Source organism: Pogonomyrmex barbatus, unplaced genomic scaffold, assembly GCF_055798465.1.
Source record: "Pogonomyrmex barbatus isolate J1 unplaced genomic scaffold, ASM5579846v1 scaffold12, whole genome shotgun sequence".
NCBI lineage: Eukaryota > Metazoa > Arthropoda > Insecta > Hymenoptera > Formicidae > Pogonomyrmex > Pogonomyrmex barbatus.
Window position 1 is genome coordinate 6,585,449 of NW_028297108.1, and position 15,939 is coordinate 6,601,387.

Consider the following 15,939-nt stretch of genomic DNA (forward strand, 5'->3'; position numbering starts at 1 on the left):
GGCAAATCACTAGATGAAGCTGGATCCTCATGCAGACACCAGCACGTTGACACAGATGCTGATTGGTGGAAAATGAGTGGGGATAAAAAATGGCGAATGAATCTTTACTATTTACTCTCATTATCCATTTTTCACCAATCAGCGCTCGGTGTCAAAGCGTCGGTGTCTGCATGAGGATCTAGGCTTAGGGGTCGATTGTTTCAACGTAATTTTAATCTGATTGGTAACTATATCTTCATCTTCAGATAAGTTCTGAAAAAAAAGAGATGAAAATATAATTGTTAATGAAATTAGTTATTAGAACGATGTTAGAAAAATCAGTCCTAGTGAGAGATCTCATTTGACTGGAACAAATCGCGAGCTATAGTATGTTTCATGAAGCAGTGCAACGTGATTTGTTCGTCTTTATTATCAAAGAAGTTGCTCTTGCCTGCTAAAATGTTAGTGACAAAACAAAATAAACTGTCGCGTTAGTTACAAAGGGGTGCTTTCTAATAGTACAAATCGATAATTTATCATTTCTTTATTCTTTATCGAATGCTACACAAGAACAAATGATGATATAACCATCAGTATAAAATTTGTGTATAATGGAGAAAATATTAGAAACAGGAAAAACTATTAAATGTTAGAAAATTCGGAGTAAAAATTAAAAACCAAATATATATATGAATACCTCGTGTTAAAACTTTTGAGCTGTTTAGTCACATGATCATTCGCCATATTAATAAATGAAAAGACAGGAACGAATATAAAAATAGCAAGTATCCTATATATATATATATATATATATATATATATATATATATATATATATATATATATATATATAACTATTTATAACTCGTTTGTGAATTACATCTATATCTCTGTGTTTGATTGGGAGCATTAACCACATAATTTGCCTGAACTCCGCATTTCATTACTGAGTACCCATATTTGATTAGACTACGATATAATTAGACTTGTAGCAATTTGCATCTCTTATAAAGTACTCAAGTTTTTCAGGTGATTTTTGAATTAAAAATCTCAAGATTCTAAAAATTCTCTGACCGTGACCCTGACAGCTCCTCTCCATTAATTGTTTATATTTCCAATATCTTATTATTCAAAAGTTGCTCATGGTTTATATAGCTCGCTAACTCTTAATTTAATTTCTTACAAATAACTAATCAGCACATTCCAATCTTGCTTATATGATATATAAAGGCTGTGCTCCAATATACAATATTATATAATATTATATACAATGGTGAAAATTTATAATTCATTATGTATATAATATTTATTTATATATATATATATATATATATATATATATATATATATATATATATATATATATTCAATAGCAGTCGTAGATTATGGTCCTCAAAATCTTTTGTCAGTAGTAAAAATCTACGATCCACAAAAAAAGTTACTTCAAGCACATACGTGCAGAATTTAATTTTTGTGAAATTATAAACTTGATCATCAATAGATCAAAAATCAAGTTTCAATCAATTGAACTTGTCACACTGTTTAAATAACCATTTATTCGAGATTAATTTTTATTACATTATAATTCTAGATTATATATAGAAAAGGAAAACATCAAGATTTTCTACAAGATTTTCACTCTATATATATTATTTATATATATATATATATATATATCGCGTGCATATACATGCACATATTGTGTCACAAAAAATATTCAATTCCATTGTCAATAAAATATACCTTCCTTATTACTGATCGCTAATAAATGAAGTTGTTTTTTAAACAAATAGAATTTTGATTTCTTTTTATGCACGTTCGATTACTATATACAATCTTTAATGTTACAATAAATTGGTCTCCTATTTTATTTCTCTAAAGATGCGTATATATCTCATGCAACGAGATATTATTATTAAGATTTTTTTCATTTATTATTACTACAATTCCACATGAGTGTTAATTTATACTAGGCTATGTTCAGAAATAATACCCGAATGTACCCATGTATCATTTTATCCTTATTCAATTAATAATTAAAATGATACGTTTGAGGTTTTTGAACTCAGTCCTACTATATCATGTAGAGATACATCGGTATACATATTTGCTTCAATGTGACAAGTTAAAATTGGAATAGAAACAATTATTTTCAGGCCAAACTTATAAATGTTACAATTATATCAGATGCGATTAATAAAAATGAATGAAGATAATGATGAATAAAAGCATACTCATTCACGTACCAACTGATCTGGACACAGTGATCAAATAATTCGCAAAATAATCAGCGATCCAATAATATAAATTACATATGATAATGCCATCGAGTGACTGTCTTGCAAAAATACAAGTTGCAAGTCAAATTATATTGCAAGCTATGTCAAGATGTATGCACTATACCGGTTGTTCATTTTCCGGCAAGTCTAGAATATCTCCGACAAATTCCGCCACGTTCGTGTCTTTTTCTGCATGTTCTCTGGTAAAGTCCAATTCCAACAATTGACTGTAATTTGGACGGGCAGTGTAGTTCTTTATCAGACTGAAAACAAGGAACCAATTATGTAATCGACAAAAAGTTCTTCTATTATTTTTAATTAATTTTATTTATTTGTAAAAAATAATCTTGTATCACTATTTACCACTTATTAATAAATTCTTCAAACGAAGGAGAAAATTTATCTGCAGGCAATTTTGGAGCTTCGTCCTTCACCACCTGTTTTAATTGTTCGAAAGGTGTACCCCAGGACTCGTACGGAAATTTACCAGTTGCCAATTCAACAAGAGAAATTCCCAATGACCAGACATCAGATCTGATATCGTATTGCGACGGGTTACCTGTTGGGTCTATCCTTTCTGGCTACAAAAAAAAATAATGGTGGAGAATGTATTGATATTAATGAAATGTCTAAAGGCAAAACACTACAGTTACGTACAGCCATGTACGGTTTGCATCCAGCGTCGATAGTTTTGGCAACCGAATCCACGAGGTAACCCGATATACCAAAGTCACAAATTTTTACCTCGCCTTTCCGATTAATTAAAATATTACTAGGTTTTACATCCCTGTGAATTACTCGTAATTGTGAATAAAGATAATGTAATGCACTTACTACCTGCAAATATAAATGCGATCATGTAGACATTTTTTGAAGAATTCATGAAAAAAAAAAGATTTTTAAAGTTACGCGAAAAATGAACAGAAGAGAAATTATTATTTATAAGTAACATTATCATGTATTTAAAATTAATTTATATATATATATATATATGTGTGTGTGTGTGTGTGTGTGTGTATATTTATATGTAGATACATACTGCAAAAGCCACTTTTCCTAAGATATCTTCAGGAATGGCACGACCATGTTTATAAACTTTTGTATAAAATTTATCAAGACTCATGTCCATCACTTCCATACATATCCATACATCTCCTTCCCTAAATAAAGCTCCATAAAATTGTACTGTATAAGGACATGCTGAACTACGCATGGAAATATCTAAATCCATGAGCAGCCTCTTTTGCTCTTGTGTATTAACAGTTGCAGTTATCCTCTATAAATATCAATTATGTGTTTTTTAATCAGATATGTTCCATGGTATTGCCATAGCATAATGTACAAAGACTTTTAGCTCACTTTGATGACAATACCTTAACAGCCATTATTGTACCACTCTGTTTATGTCGCATTTTGTCAACAATTCCATATGCTCCACGACCAAGTATACAAAGTGTTTCTAAATCATCAGCTTCTACGACAAATGTCTTTTCATCTATAGTAATGGTAGTCCGTTTATCTAAATTTCTTGGTGGTGTCCTAAAGCAAAAATATTCACATATATTTGAAGATGCATCCTACCATTGCGTGTATATACAGATATATATACATAGTATGTAAAGTATGATTCTTTTTCCAAGATATCTCAGTTCTTACTTAAAACTTTAAGCTTTTGAATGTTACTTGAGATTCTTTCTCGGTTAATTTTTACAAACAAATATCATAAGAAATCCAAATAATGAAATATAATATAAAGTACAACACAACACTAATTATAACACTTTGACAGATATACAATCACTGCTTTACATACACTGGTGCAGGCGTTTCTTCGGAGACCTGCAGTTTTAGGTTGCGTTTTCCACGACGTAGAGCCATAACACGAACTATGATCGATGAAAAATAATAAAGCCACCCGTGCAAGTTCGACAGTATTCGATGGAAGTCAATGGGAATTCATGGCCGGTGATGTCGAGGGACGCAGTGCACATGCAATCTGGAAAAGCGAGAGGACACGCTGAATTCTAGGACAGATGCCTCGGAAAGAGCGGGCGGGCAGGCGAGCGGGCGGGCGGGCGGACGAACGGACGGACGGATGGACGAATGTTTAAGATCTAGGCGTTAGGTTACTTCGTAAACGGAGGCCGGCAGAGGCAGAGGATCTTGCTGTGCGTCGTGCGCTCGCGTGCCCGCGCACCAACGCTCGCACGTATGTGTGCGCTTCAAAATAGTATACATAGCACTCCTCGCTCTCGCGAATCTATTCGACGAATTTACCAATGTCACGTACTGAATAAAAACCATTAGACCGACAAAATTATCACGTGAAAAATCCTCCGAGTCTCCGTTTCCCCGTCTCGAGTCTTATCGAGTCTCGCATTCCGTTGCCCATATATGGGGTCTGTTCTTTTTAGCTGAACTGGCTGCACTAGTTCTAGAGTTTATCTTTCTTCTTCCAGTGTAAGAAAGAAAGATAAACTGTGAACTAGTACAGCCAGTTCAGCCAAAAAGAACAGGCTTCGGAAGTTACGAAGTCTGTTCACGTTAATTGTACTTTTTGCATCTTTTATATTTCTCGTTCTTTCTTCCTTCATCGCCCGCGGACATATCTGTTCTCTCTTAAGTATCGGAAATTCTAGGGAGTGCAAGAGCAACGAGAACAAAAATCTTTTAGGCCTGTTCTACAATGCGTCGTGTGTCGGTGTCGTGGGTCACAGAATGTGGAGAGAATACTTGATTATAATTGGCTCATTCTTACGGCCCACGACACTGACTCATGACGCATTGTAAATGAAGCCTAACAAACTCCAAATTGCACCTACTTGAAGCGATTGTGTGAAAGAAAGTTTTGCAATTGTGCTCTATTGAGCCATAAAGTAACACGTTTGCGAAAATTGCAATAGTAAGTTAAAATGAGCATGCGCACTCTCAAGTTTCTATCAACTTTTTTCCGCGCTCGATACATTACAACGATACTTTAGGGAATTTTTCGGGGTAGCATTTGGTAGGGCAGTCGTCTTGAATTTCAAATCATTTAATCATATAACAGTCAGTGATAATCCTAAAACTAAGTAATATAACAAAGACATTTTTATTTTTTAATCAATGTATTTTACTTTGCGAGTAAACAACGAGTGTCTGGCGAGATAGGATAACAAAAAGAATACTAGGGTTATTTCTGAAAGTGTATTTTATTTTCTGTATTTTATATATTGTACATATATAAAATCAGCAATTAGACCGCTTAATTAAATTCTACAGTACATATAAGTTTACATCATGATATTACTTTCATAATATTAAATATCTTATATTACAACGATTGCTAAATTGAAACAAGTATTTCTCACAGTCATGTTTGTTTATTTTTATCAAGATAAAAGAATAACATCTGTTTGCTTCTGGATATATATGCTCCTGTAACATCTTAAGGAACATTCTCCAAATTTCATTAATAATCATGTATGAGAAAATTATAGACAAATATATCAATTTAGAATATAATAATGAGAAAGAGGTAAGTATGCTGTTTGTGATATGAGAGAGAGAGAGAGAGAGAGAGAGAGAGAGAGAGAGAGAATGAGAGAGAGTGAGTGAGTGAGTGAGTGAGTGAGTGAGTGAGTGAGTGAATATATGTAAGGATAAAGATATATCATTAACAAATTACAAGATTTTTATATAGATATTAATATTGCAAACAAAAAGCTTCTTGTCTATCTACATTCTCAGTAGCATGCAAAATAATGTTTCTATATGTATTTTCAGAAAGCATTAGAAGAAATATTTGCTTTAGCCAAAGAAATAAATTATACAGATGTTAATGATTTTCCAAAAAGGTAAATAAATGTTTAATATAACGAATATATATTATGAAAAAATAATACAGTAAGAATATGATGATTATTCCTATCTTTATTATTTTTTTATATCTTTTTCTGTACTTGCAGATTGCTTGACACTACATGTATGATCTATCAAAATATGTTTCTTTTCCAATCTGCTTGTAAGCACGTAGACATAGTTGAGAGTATTTATGACTGCTTGCTACACTTTTATATAAAGTTTATGTTCAATAATGATTTTAGTATGTATGATATCTTTGTAAGCATACTTGCAAACATGTTAACTTTATTTCTTAATCACATCTTTATTTTACTTATATTGTATTTTATTTTACTTGCAAATAATAATTGTGTATAAAAGCATAACTTGTACTTGAGAAACTCATCTAGAATTTTTATTTTATTTTCTAGATGAATACAACAAAACAGAAATTATCTTGTCGATATTGCTTACGATATTCAGTGTATGTAAGGAGCACGAAGTGCAATTATTTTTGGAAAATTCCATCATGTAACTGTTTCTTTAAATATATGTTCAATATTTTAACTTGTATTCTTCACATCAAAATTAACATTTTATATATATTTTATATTATATATATTTTATTTTATATATATTTTATATTATATATATATATTTTATTTTATATATATTTTATATTATAAAAACTATTTTATATTACACATATATATATATATATATATATATATAAAACAATTTTATACATATATTTTATATTTTAGCAAAGATTCAACAATTCATGAAATGTGGTACAAAAAATGGAAAAAAGAACTTTCAAGTAAGAATAACATATCTATCATCGTAATGTATAACAAAAAAATTTCCTTATAATACACATTTTTTAAATTAATCTAGTTCAGACCAACGAGATGATATTACTAGAGGATTCTGATTTGCATGCAGTTATTAGCTACTTAAAGATAATAGAACATTCTCATGTAAATAAAATTTGGGTTCAGATATCAATTAAGCATAAATTTGAAATGCTTATGAAAAAACATTTTCGTTTGAAAGACTTCTCCATTCAGATATTTCGATCATTTGAACACTTATCATCCCATACATCATGTAATATAAATGTAACTTCTATATGGTCAGAAAATATAGCATGTGCAAAAAAGCTAGCAACAGAATTAAATGTTTGTATACTATTTAAATTTAAATGATACGATATTAGCAATATTATATATTAAGTATCATAGAAATATTAAAATAATTTCTGCTTTAATTTCAGAGAAATATTGTATTCATAAATACGCATCTGAATTTTTTTGGTGGTATTATGTTTTTACCTTATCTAAAAATAGTAAACCGAACAATATTGACATCAAATTTTAACAATACTCCAATACAATCGAATATATTTGCATATAGAGAGAATTTCTTACATATTTCTGATAAAGAAATAGAAATTTTTAATCTGTTTTATGATGGCACATGGCATAAACCCGTGAATAATACTTATTGGGAATGTAATAACAGAATGTGGGCAAATGCAACAAGGTACAAATGTGCTCATTTTTTTTTAATCTTAATTTTCTTCCTTAATTTTGAGTTTGACAAGTCTCAATAAAATTTATATATTAAATTTGTAATCGATTTATCTATCGTAGCGAAGATATTAAGATGTGTTTAGATTCAGCTATCCGAGGATTCAGAACTTGGGCAGTTATGACATTTGATACCAGACAGACTATTTTACATAAAATAATAGATGAACTACGATTAAATTCGTTAAGTTAAAATTATTAAAATTTTCTACATCTTTATATCTTATCTTTTTTGAATAATTTTTAAACAATGTGTTTTTTTTTTTTTTCATTTTAGTGAAATCAAATCATCAATAATAAATATGATACACGAAACGTACCTTTATAAAGAATCACTAAATTCTCAAAATGACAGTTTAGAAATAATCGAAAATCGTATTCCAAAAGGCGTTATCATTCTTAAAGATAAAAATGAAGTAAATTTTTTTCATCTATTGATGCTAATTTTAATTTCTGGCAATTCTACTATCGTGATAGATGATCCAAATTCTTATAGTTTGGTGCGGTATTGCGAAATATTTTCGGTATATCTACCATCAGGCGTTCTGAATTATTTATCGAATGAAGATACAAGTAATATAGAAATAGAGTTATGTTGGACAGATTACGAAAATTATAAAAACCAGATTTTTGTAGAATCAAATTTTCAGAAGACATTTTTGAACCTTACTGTGCCTAAACAAATTATACTCACTCTCAAATAGTTTCAATAATTTATAAAGAGCATGATTATGTTTGACAAGTATATAGGGTCCACTTAAATCAAACACTTTGAATATTTCTTTTTGATGATATGAAAACAGATGAAAATAAAACGGTTTCGAGAGGAACGTATTTTGATCACGTTATTTTTAAAATATGGGTCTTCCTCGAAATTTTTCCCATTTTCATTTTCATTTGAAACATTTTTTTTGTATCATCAAAAATAAATGAAATATTCAAGGTATTCGATTTAAGTAAACCACTCTGTAGAAAGTACATACGTAAAAAAGATAAATATTTAATACATTATAAAGATGTATTTATCTTAACTGAATAATTTTAGAACAATTCTTTATCATATTCATTAATCGATTCTCTCCAATGAAAAACTGAAAAAATTAGATGATATAACATGCACATTACAAATCTTGATTTTATGATATGACGAATATTTTAAGAAAGGAATAAGAAGGTTTAAGAATGTTCCGTTCTTTTTACTTTTGTATGTACAAATATCTGTAATGCTTGACTGTGAGGTTATCATATGCACAACGTATGCACACATGAAAATATATGACGTTCTTGAGAATTAGATAGTATTAGATAATATTTTTATATAAAGTAACTCGTACTTTGCACTTTTGTATCAGCAATTAAGCAAATAAAAAAAAAATATAGAAAATATAGAAAATAGTTTTTATTTATTTTTCCTTGATCTCTTCGCTAGCTATATTGTATATGTTTCCAATTACATTCGTTATAAATCAATTTCATTTGAACATTTTCAGTTGAATGTAAAAAATCTGATATATAGCGCGGTAAATAAAATAAAATTATCGTCAAATAATGCAGAATCTCAAAATAATATTTATTCATTTATTTATTTATCAAGGATAATATATTTATATTACAGATTAACAAACATTGTAAACATTATACTCCACATACTTCTATCGTAGTATAGGCCACATTTAGAAATATATCGGAACAAAAACTGTTATTATTTTTCATAATCTACAGGAAAATACAAACAAATGTATACTTGTGATTCGCAAATACAATACATCCTAAATATGGCCATTATAATCTTATATAAACATGTATTTATAGAAAAGAATATCTCGAATTGAATTTCGACATTTCGACAATTTAACGTCGAAATATTTAAACTTCACCATTCAACAATTTCTTATCGAATAAGAATTCTCCCAAAGGTCCATGTGTTTGCATCATTTTGCCCAATGTTGAGATTTTGCCGGCGAGGTCGCGCTGACCTTTATATTGTTCTTCCAAGAAATCAGTAGTGAGGTAGTCCACCAACTGCAAAATATTGTGACATGATAGTAAATATAGCATTTGGTAAAATATAGTATAAATCATTATTTTCAAGCAATACTTACGTGGTAATCGTTGAAAGAAGATGTTTTTGGAGTTTCACAGACAATGATTATATCACGAATGCTGCGCGTAACTTGCGTCTCCAATTTTAAAGCATCAGTGAGAGCTTCTTCTCCATTGTTCCATTCTTGGCGTATTGGATTTGTATTGTTGCTAGTCTGTACGACATAAGAAAAAATGCATTACTATTATTTACATCCTTTTTTCCTTTTTAAATTTGTGTCTTCATAAAAAAAAAATCTTCATTCGCTATTCCAATTCGTTTGTGTAGCTTGAGTAAAAAGTGAAATACTTACCAAAGGATATTTGAGAAGTTTGCTAACGTCATTTGTAAGTTGTCCGCGCATTAGCAAATATTCGATGATCTTTATCGCATGCTCTCTCTCTTCGCTCGCGCTTTCGAAAAAGAACTTGCTAAAGCCTGGGCGATTTATGACATCACGTGCAAAGTGAGCGCCCTAATAAAATGAAAAATTTTGATAAGAAAATGTCATCTATCTATTCACACATTCATTTGACAAACATATATATATATATATATGTGTGTGTGTGTGTGTGTGTGTGTGTGTGTGTGTGTGTGTGTGTGTGTGTGTGTGTGTGTGTGTGTGTGTGTAAGATACAGATTACATATTGGATAAAAAGATATATATGCAAACGAGTTAGAATCTATCATACCATCGCAAGATATTTCATGGCAGCTTCCATCTCGGTCTTTACTTGAGCCTCCATAAGTTTTATGCAAGGATCGGCCATGTCTATCCATGATGTTGGGATGTCAGCAGGTTTAAGCGTACCTGAAAGATGTGAGATAAAATAATTAATTTAGTAGTTAATATATTATTGCATGTATTATTGCATAGAGAACAACCATATATATTTAATTTATTATTACAATTACTATCTATGATAAAATTTCCACCGTATTGTGTAATAACCCATTTCTTAAATAGATAACAGGAACATGTATTATTTTATCAATATGTTATCAAAAAAGATCAATATTTTATCAATGCGTGTCTGATCGCTCGTAGTATTGATAGCATCTGTATAGCATCTTTATAGATAAAATTATTCGACATTAAGAATAATCTCATTATAGAACGAGTATAAGATTCTGCTTACTTGAATCATTCTACTTTTTATTTGCAGCAACACATTGAAAAAAATACATAACATTATTTTGTAAATTATTCTTAATGCATAAATTATATAAATTAATTATTGAATAGAACGTAATACTTTGTTACAATGTATATTAAATCTGTTTGGTAGAATACATGAGTGGATCAGAATAATCATCATTTATCAAATTGGGCTTGTATCACTCATGGACATAGAAATAGATGTATGGAATGAGTCATACAAATGGAAAGGACTTTGGAATTGGTATGTATATTGGTATGTATATATCATTCAACTTATCACTGAAACCTATCTTTGGTCAAAACAAGATGGCCAATGACAAAGAGAATTAATTTACTGTAGACAAGATATACGAGTAAGTACGTGCGATAAGCATTAATTATATTTGATACAACTAATCTTTTACGTGACTACAAGTAAAAGAGACGTCTTTTCTAGAAATAGAATCTTGAAAGAATTAACATGATAAAAATATATTTTATTAATTTTCCTTATGCAGACAACATGAAGCAGAAATATATTTTATTTAAATGGCCCGTTTTGTTATTTTCCGTTTCGAATCGCGCATTAAGCTGAATGTGATATTTCAAATCTCTGTTCATGTGTAAGGTATACATAAATATAGATATAGACGAGAGAACAAAGCTATGGAAACTGCGTATTCGAGTGACTGTACATTCTCATCATCGCTGATAATTGTTGACTCAATTTCTCTAAACTGATTTCCTCTAACGACTCTAGTTATTATTCACATTTGTACTATGTAAAGCGATAATACTGTATCAGGTCATAAAAATAGGGTTTGATAAAATGATGCCATCCATACATAAAAATGATAGATAGGATTATAGAGAAAATACTGGAAATATTATCTTGATGTACGCATATATGTCATAAAGATGAAACGCATTAGCTTGTTGTTAACTTTTGGAAAGAATAACTATGACTATTAATGATCATTTCTACTAATATAGATTAATTTTAAACTCAGTTTAATTTACTTTTTTAGTGTTAAGAATTAGAAAAAGATACAGAATAAATTAAATCAAAATTATAATTAATAAACATTGATAAAAATAGACATAATTTATTATCGATACATTTGTACCTATTTTGAATCTAATTTGTTGTAATTTGTTGCAAAGATGCTTTAACAGCAGTATCAGCTATTGCAATCGTATATGATTCATACATATATAACGAAGAAATTTTGATTGTATGTGCAATCTAATATACGATTCGTTTAAATATATGCGTCATAGATGATAATTTCATCATTTCCTTCATTCCATTTTAACAAAGCTCAATACAAATAATGAAAATATCAGAAAGATATTCTTGGGACAATAACCATCATATTTTGTCTCTAACAAGGAAAGATGACATAATAATATGCATTTGAGAAAGTAAAAATTGCGATGTCAATGTTTTACGTAGCTTGGCATACCTAAAAATAAAGTTTTTGTTAAACGGCTTAAAATAAAAGCAATATTTCATACATCGAAAACGTCTGTACATTATCGATCACATTATTGGAACAAGTTTCACGTGATAAACACGATGTTTTCGTGATGGAACATTTTGACGATCTAATATTATTGTTTTTTTTATATACACAAATACAAGTTATCATATAGAAATAAACGAAGGTAGTAATGGACAACGTACTGATTCAACAAACAGAATTAGCCTAATTGCGCATGGATATTCGAACCGACCAATCGAAATTGAAGAAGCTCAGACGACATTCAAAGGTCTGATTGCTCAATCAAAACAAACTATTGCGTTTACATCCTACTTTATGCGGAGTCACTCCATTTCCCACGGGGCGCGCGCGGAATCCGTGCGACTCGATGTAATTACAGAACATCTAGAAGATTTCTGACTCATCGCGAATTTGTGCCCCAATTTGAAATTTGACTTATAGGAGATATCGTTCTCTCTTTTTATATCGGATATCGGGAGAACGGGACAAAAAGATATATATATATATATATATATATATATATATATATATATATACACACACACACACAGCGACATTGAAGATGTCAATGTCCTGAAATATGATGCCCCGCGTTCGCGTCCAACGCTGCGCGCTACGCAGTGCCGCGTGTCATCAGCAAATCAAGGTGGCGCAACAGGGGGAAGGAAAGGGGGAAGGAGGGGGGATAAACGACGCACATCGATTATGAACTTACATTTGAGCCCATCTCCAAAGGTGCCGGCGATGCAGAGCAAGGCGACGAACAAGACACGGAGCAGCCTCGTCATCGTGATCGCGATACGGGGACAGAAAGATATGGAGAGAGCGCGAGTAGTCGTGAAGGCGCAAACAGGTTATGAGATCTCGTCAAAGAGACAAATGTCCAGCAATCGGATGCCGCGGCCTGACCTGACCTGACCTGACCTGGCGTGGCGTGGCGTAACGTGGAATGGCGTGGCACGGCGTGGATCGTTCGCCTCGTTCAGAAGCAACCTTTATACGCACTGGTATAGAAGGCTGCCTTCGTCCAGATAAAAGAGCGCGGCGACGGCGGTGGCGAGACTAGACGCGTCTTACGGTCATCGATCACCTAATGACAATCGTCCACGACGAACGCGCGACATTCGCACTTTAATCGCAGGCGGGGTTCACGCGAGGAAGCGAACAATGACGAACGAGATACGGCCGAGACGAGAAGCAATGGGATTGCAATGGGCTGTCGCTCTGGATGGCGCGATGGGCAGCGAGGGCGTTAAAATCCGTTTGTACCGTCCTCCCCGCTCGCCACCTCACCATTCCCCACTCGCCACCTCACCATTCCCCACTCGCCACATCATTCCCCCCCCACGGCCGGCGGTAGCGCGGGACGCATGCGCTACGCCGCCCCCCGTCAGCTGACTATGACTGCGTGAAAACTTGTCTCTCGGCGGTGGGCAACGTTCATTATTGGGAGAACGTCGAAGCGAGAGTATTCACGTTGCTTCCCATCGAACGTTCCGCACCGTTCACGACGACGAAAAAGTGATTTGAGAGATCGTCCGAGCCTGTACTGCGATAATTCCCTTCTACACGTACGTAGATAAGAGATTATACTTTTTAAGGAGGTTACTTTCGGCATTTGTGGCGTGGCGCGCGGCGCGTCATCAAACTTACTGCGCACTTGGCAACTCGCGGCTTTGTTACGATTTGCGATCTGAAATCCGCGGTCCAGGACACGTCATTAACGATCGCGCGGCGCGCAATGTAGCCTCTCCCAGCCCAGCTCTAGCTTCTCCGGGCTGCGATAAGCGAGCGATGTATGCGATTTCGTTTCTAACGAACTTCTATAACTTCTTTTCTCTTTCATCAATTATCCGTTATCGAGATCGAGATTTCCCTGGACAACCTTAAACGACTTTATTCATCTTTGATCTTTTAGAAACAATGCCATAGATACAAAACACTTTGACATTGTTCGCGCGGCTTCGTCGTCAAGAAGTCGTATTTACAAATCGATAGATTTCAAGTAACAATGTCTTTTCGATAGCGAAACATATTTTCTTTAACTTTAGTAATCATTCGTGTTTTCATACATGAGCAAATACTACAAACACATCCTTTGGATGTACATGTATACGTATACATCTAAGAGAGTACATCTATTTATGTATTTTATCTTGATAATTTATTAAATTTCAGCAAAGATGTTGTTTTTCGGCGTATTGTCTGCCCTTTTTCTAACTGCCTTTGCAGAATACTGTTACACCGATATTGAGAGTGCCTGCAGCACCAATCCCAAAAGTATGTGAATATTTACTTGCATGAAATAGTTAAGAGTATTATTTTTTATAATCCTACATTTTCTTTCTTTCTCTGTCATTTTTTGTATATGTAAAAATTTAGATGATATTACTTTTGTTTTTTCAATCAACAACAAAAGAAAAATCTTTTCTTATCGATACTTTTAGATGGTGGATTAGTATCAAACTGTAATGCCAAATATGGAGCTATCGAAACTCTTCAACCTGAGCTACAGGCATTCGCAAACGCTAATATTGAAACAAGTTTCGAATTTCTACTCTTGTCGACGCATTTTGGAAACTACGAAGCCAATCGTGAAGGATTTAAGAAATTGTATCGCAAACTTTCAGATAAATCATGGGAAGAAGCGATAGATTTGATCAAATATATCGCAGAGCGTGGTGGCAAGATGGACATGAATCAGCTCCCACGCTCCAAGAAACTTGTGAGTATCGCGTCTGTTTGTTCAGTTATTTGTAAGCTTGTGTCACGCTCAGAAGGAAAGGTGTTTGTATCGATGTTATCAATGTTATCATTGTTCATAGGTCAAGGATAGTAGAATATTGGAATTGACTGAATTAAGCAGTCTTGCTAAAGCACTCGACAGTGAGAAACAACTTGCTGACGAAGCGTTACGCATTCACTCTCAAGCACAGCATCATACTAAACAGGATGCAGCTGTCGCTCATTATATCGAAGAACATTTCATGGAATCGTTGACCGAACGTGTGAGACAATTGGCAGGTTATTCAAATGACCTGAAGAATATGTTGGAAGAACGTGATGCGTCCCTTTCCGTATTCCTGTTTGACGAGTACCTCAAGAGCGCTTTGTAAAGCGTAATTTACAAAGATATTTAAGATACATACATATATTATGTTTGAATTTTCTATACTACCATTATTTTTGTCTTTATTTCTAATGTTAAAGATCTTTCATATGTAAAATACAAGAAATAAACGCATATAGAAATTTATTTCCTATATTTTGTGACATAACATGTTATGCATGTATATTGCAATAAATAGAACATTAAAGGATATCTATATATACTTCATCTCTTTAGCAATTATTTACGATTCGTAATGCTGAACTGTTTGCACAACTATTTAATTTGATATGTCTAGTCGCGCATGTAACAAAGCGAACCTTACTTTCTATGCATTTTTTTCTCTCTCTCTCTTTCACGGATTAGTTTTATCATGTATCATTCATAATATAAAGAACAGGCACAGCGAACATATATTTTCCAATTCCT

General features: G+C 32.4%; 4 protein-coding genes and 1 long non-coding RNA gene across 22 annotated transcripts; 2 read left to right on the plus strand and 3 right to left on the minus strand.

The window, feature by feature from the left end:
* Positions 1-508: 508 nt before the first annotated feature.
* lic (dual specificity mitogen-activated protein kinase kinase lic) lies at positions 509-4,705 on the minus strand. Of its 3 annotated transcripts, none has more exons than XM_011645258.3 (7): positions 4,549-4,705; positions 4,072-4,254; positions 3,632-3,797; positions 3,298-3,534; positions 2,916-3,095; positions 2,622-2,839; positions 509-2,521 (listed from the first exon to the last, which is right to left on the minus strand). In XM_011645258.3, the coding sequence occupies exons 2-7, from the start codon at positions 4,134-4,136 to the stop codon at positions 2,377-2,379; spliced, it is 1,011 nt and encodes a 336-aa protein (XP_011643560.2). In that variant the 5' UTR covers positions 4,137-4,254; positions 4,549-4,705; the 3' UTR covers positions 509-2,376. The 3 variants fall into 3 exon arrangements, with proteins under 3 accessions (XP_011643560.2, XP_011643561.2, XP_011643559.2); XM_011645259.3 differs by having other exon boundaries at positions 4,389-4,656; XM_011645257.3 differs by having other exon boundaries at positions 4,495-4,655.
* A 437-nt stretch (positions 4,706-5,142) lies between these two features.
* On the plus strand, positions 5,143-8,966 carry LOC105431217 (uncharacterized). 16 transcript variants are annotated; one of them, XM_089071537.1, is made up of 10 exons: positions 5,143-5,160; positions 5,635-5,775; positions 6,024-6,094; positions 6,206-6,342; positions 6,512-6,611; positions 6,845-6,900; positions 6,978-7,261; positions 7,357-7,625; positions 7,736-7,855; positions 7,950-8,966. In XM_089071537.1, exons 2-10 carry the CDS (start codon positions 5,719-5,721, stop codon positions 8,374-8,376), a joined length of 1,521 nt encoding a protein of 506 aa, XP_088927663.1. In that variant the 5' UTR covers positions 5,143-5,160; positions 5,635-5,718; the 3' UTR covers positions 8,377-8,966. The 16 variants fall into 16 exon arrangements, with proteins under 16 accessions (XP_088927663.1, XP_088927665.1, XP_088927666.1 ...); XM_089071539.1 differs by lacking the exon at positions 5,143-5,160 and adding an exon at positions 5,258-5,518 and having other exon boundaries at positions 6,206-6,359; positions 6,512-6,564; XM_089071540.1 differs by lacking the exon at positions 5,143-5,160 and adding an exon at positions 5,258-5,518 and having other exon boundaries at positions 6,206-6,261.
* A 270-nt stretch (positions 8,967-9,236) lies between these two features.
* On the minus strand, positions 9,237-13,649 carry Fer1HCH (ferritin 1 heavy chain). Its single transcript, XM_089071569.1, has 5 exons — positions 13,117-13,649; positions 10,448-10,566; positions 10,069-10,230; positions 9,775-9,930; positions 9,237-9,694 (listed from the first exon to the last, which is right to left on the minus strand). The coding sequence occupies exons 1-5, from the start codon at positions 13,187-13,189 to the stop codon at positions 9,539-9,541; spliced, it is 666 nt and encodes a 221-aa protein (XP_088927695.1). The 5' UTR covers positions 13,190-13,649; the 3' UTR covers positions 9,237-9,538.
* Positions 11,987-13,104, minus strand: LOC105431220 (uncharacterized). Its single transcript, XR_968273.2, has 2 exons — positions 12,432-13,104; positions 11,987-12,362 (listed from the first exon to the last, which is right to left on the minus strand). It is a non-coding gene; the product is annotated as an uncharacterized LOC105431220 (long non-coding RNA).
* Positions 13,650-13,806: 157 nt separating the features above from the next.
* Positions 13,807-15,738, plus strand: Fer2LCH (ferritin 2 light chain). Its single transcript, XM_011645269.3, has 4 exons — positions 13,807-13,972; positions 14,580-14,681; positions 14,849-15,126; positions 15,227-15,738. Exons 2-4 carry the CDS (start codon positions 14,585-14,587, stop codon positions 15,515-15,517), a joined length of 666 nt encoding a protein of 221 aa, XP_011643571.1. The 5' UTR covers positions 13,807-13,972; positions 14,580-14,584; the 3' UTR covers positions 15,518-15,738.
* Positions 15,739-15,939: the final 201 nt, after the last annotated feature.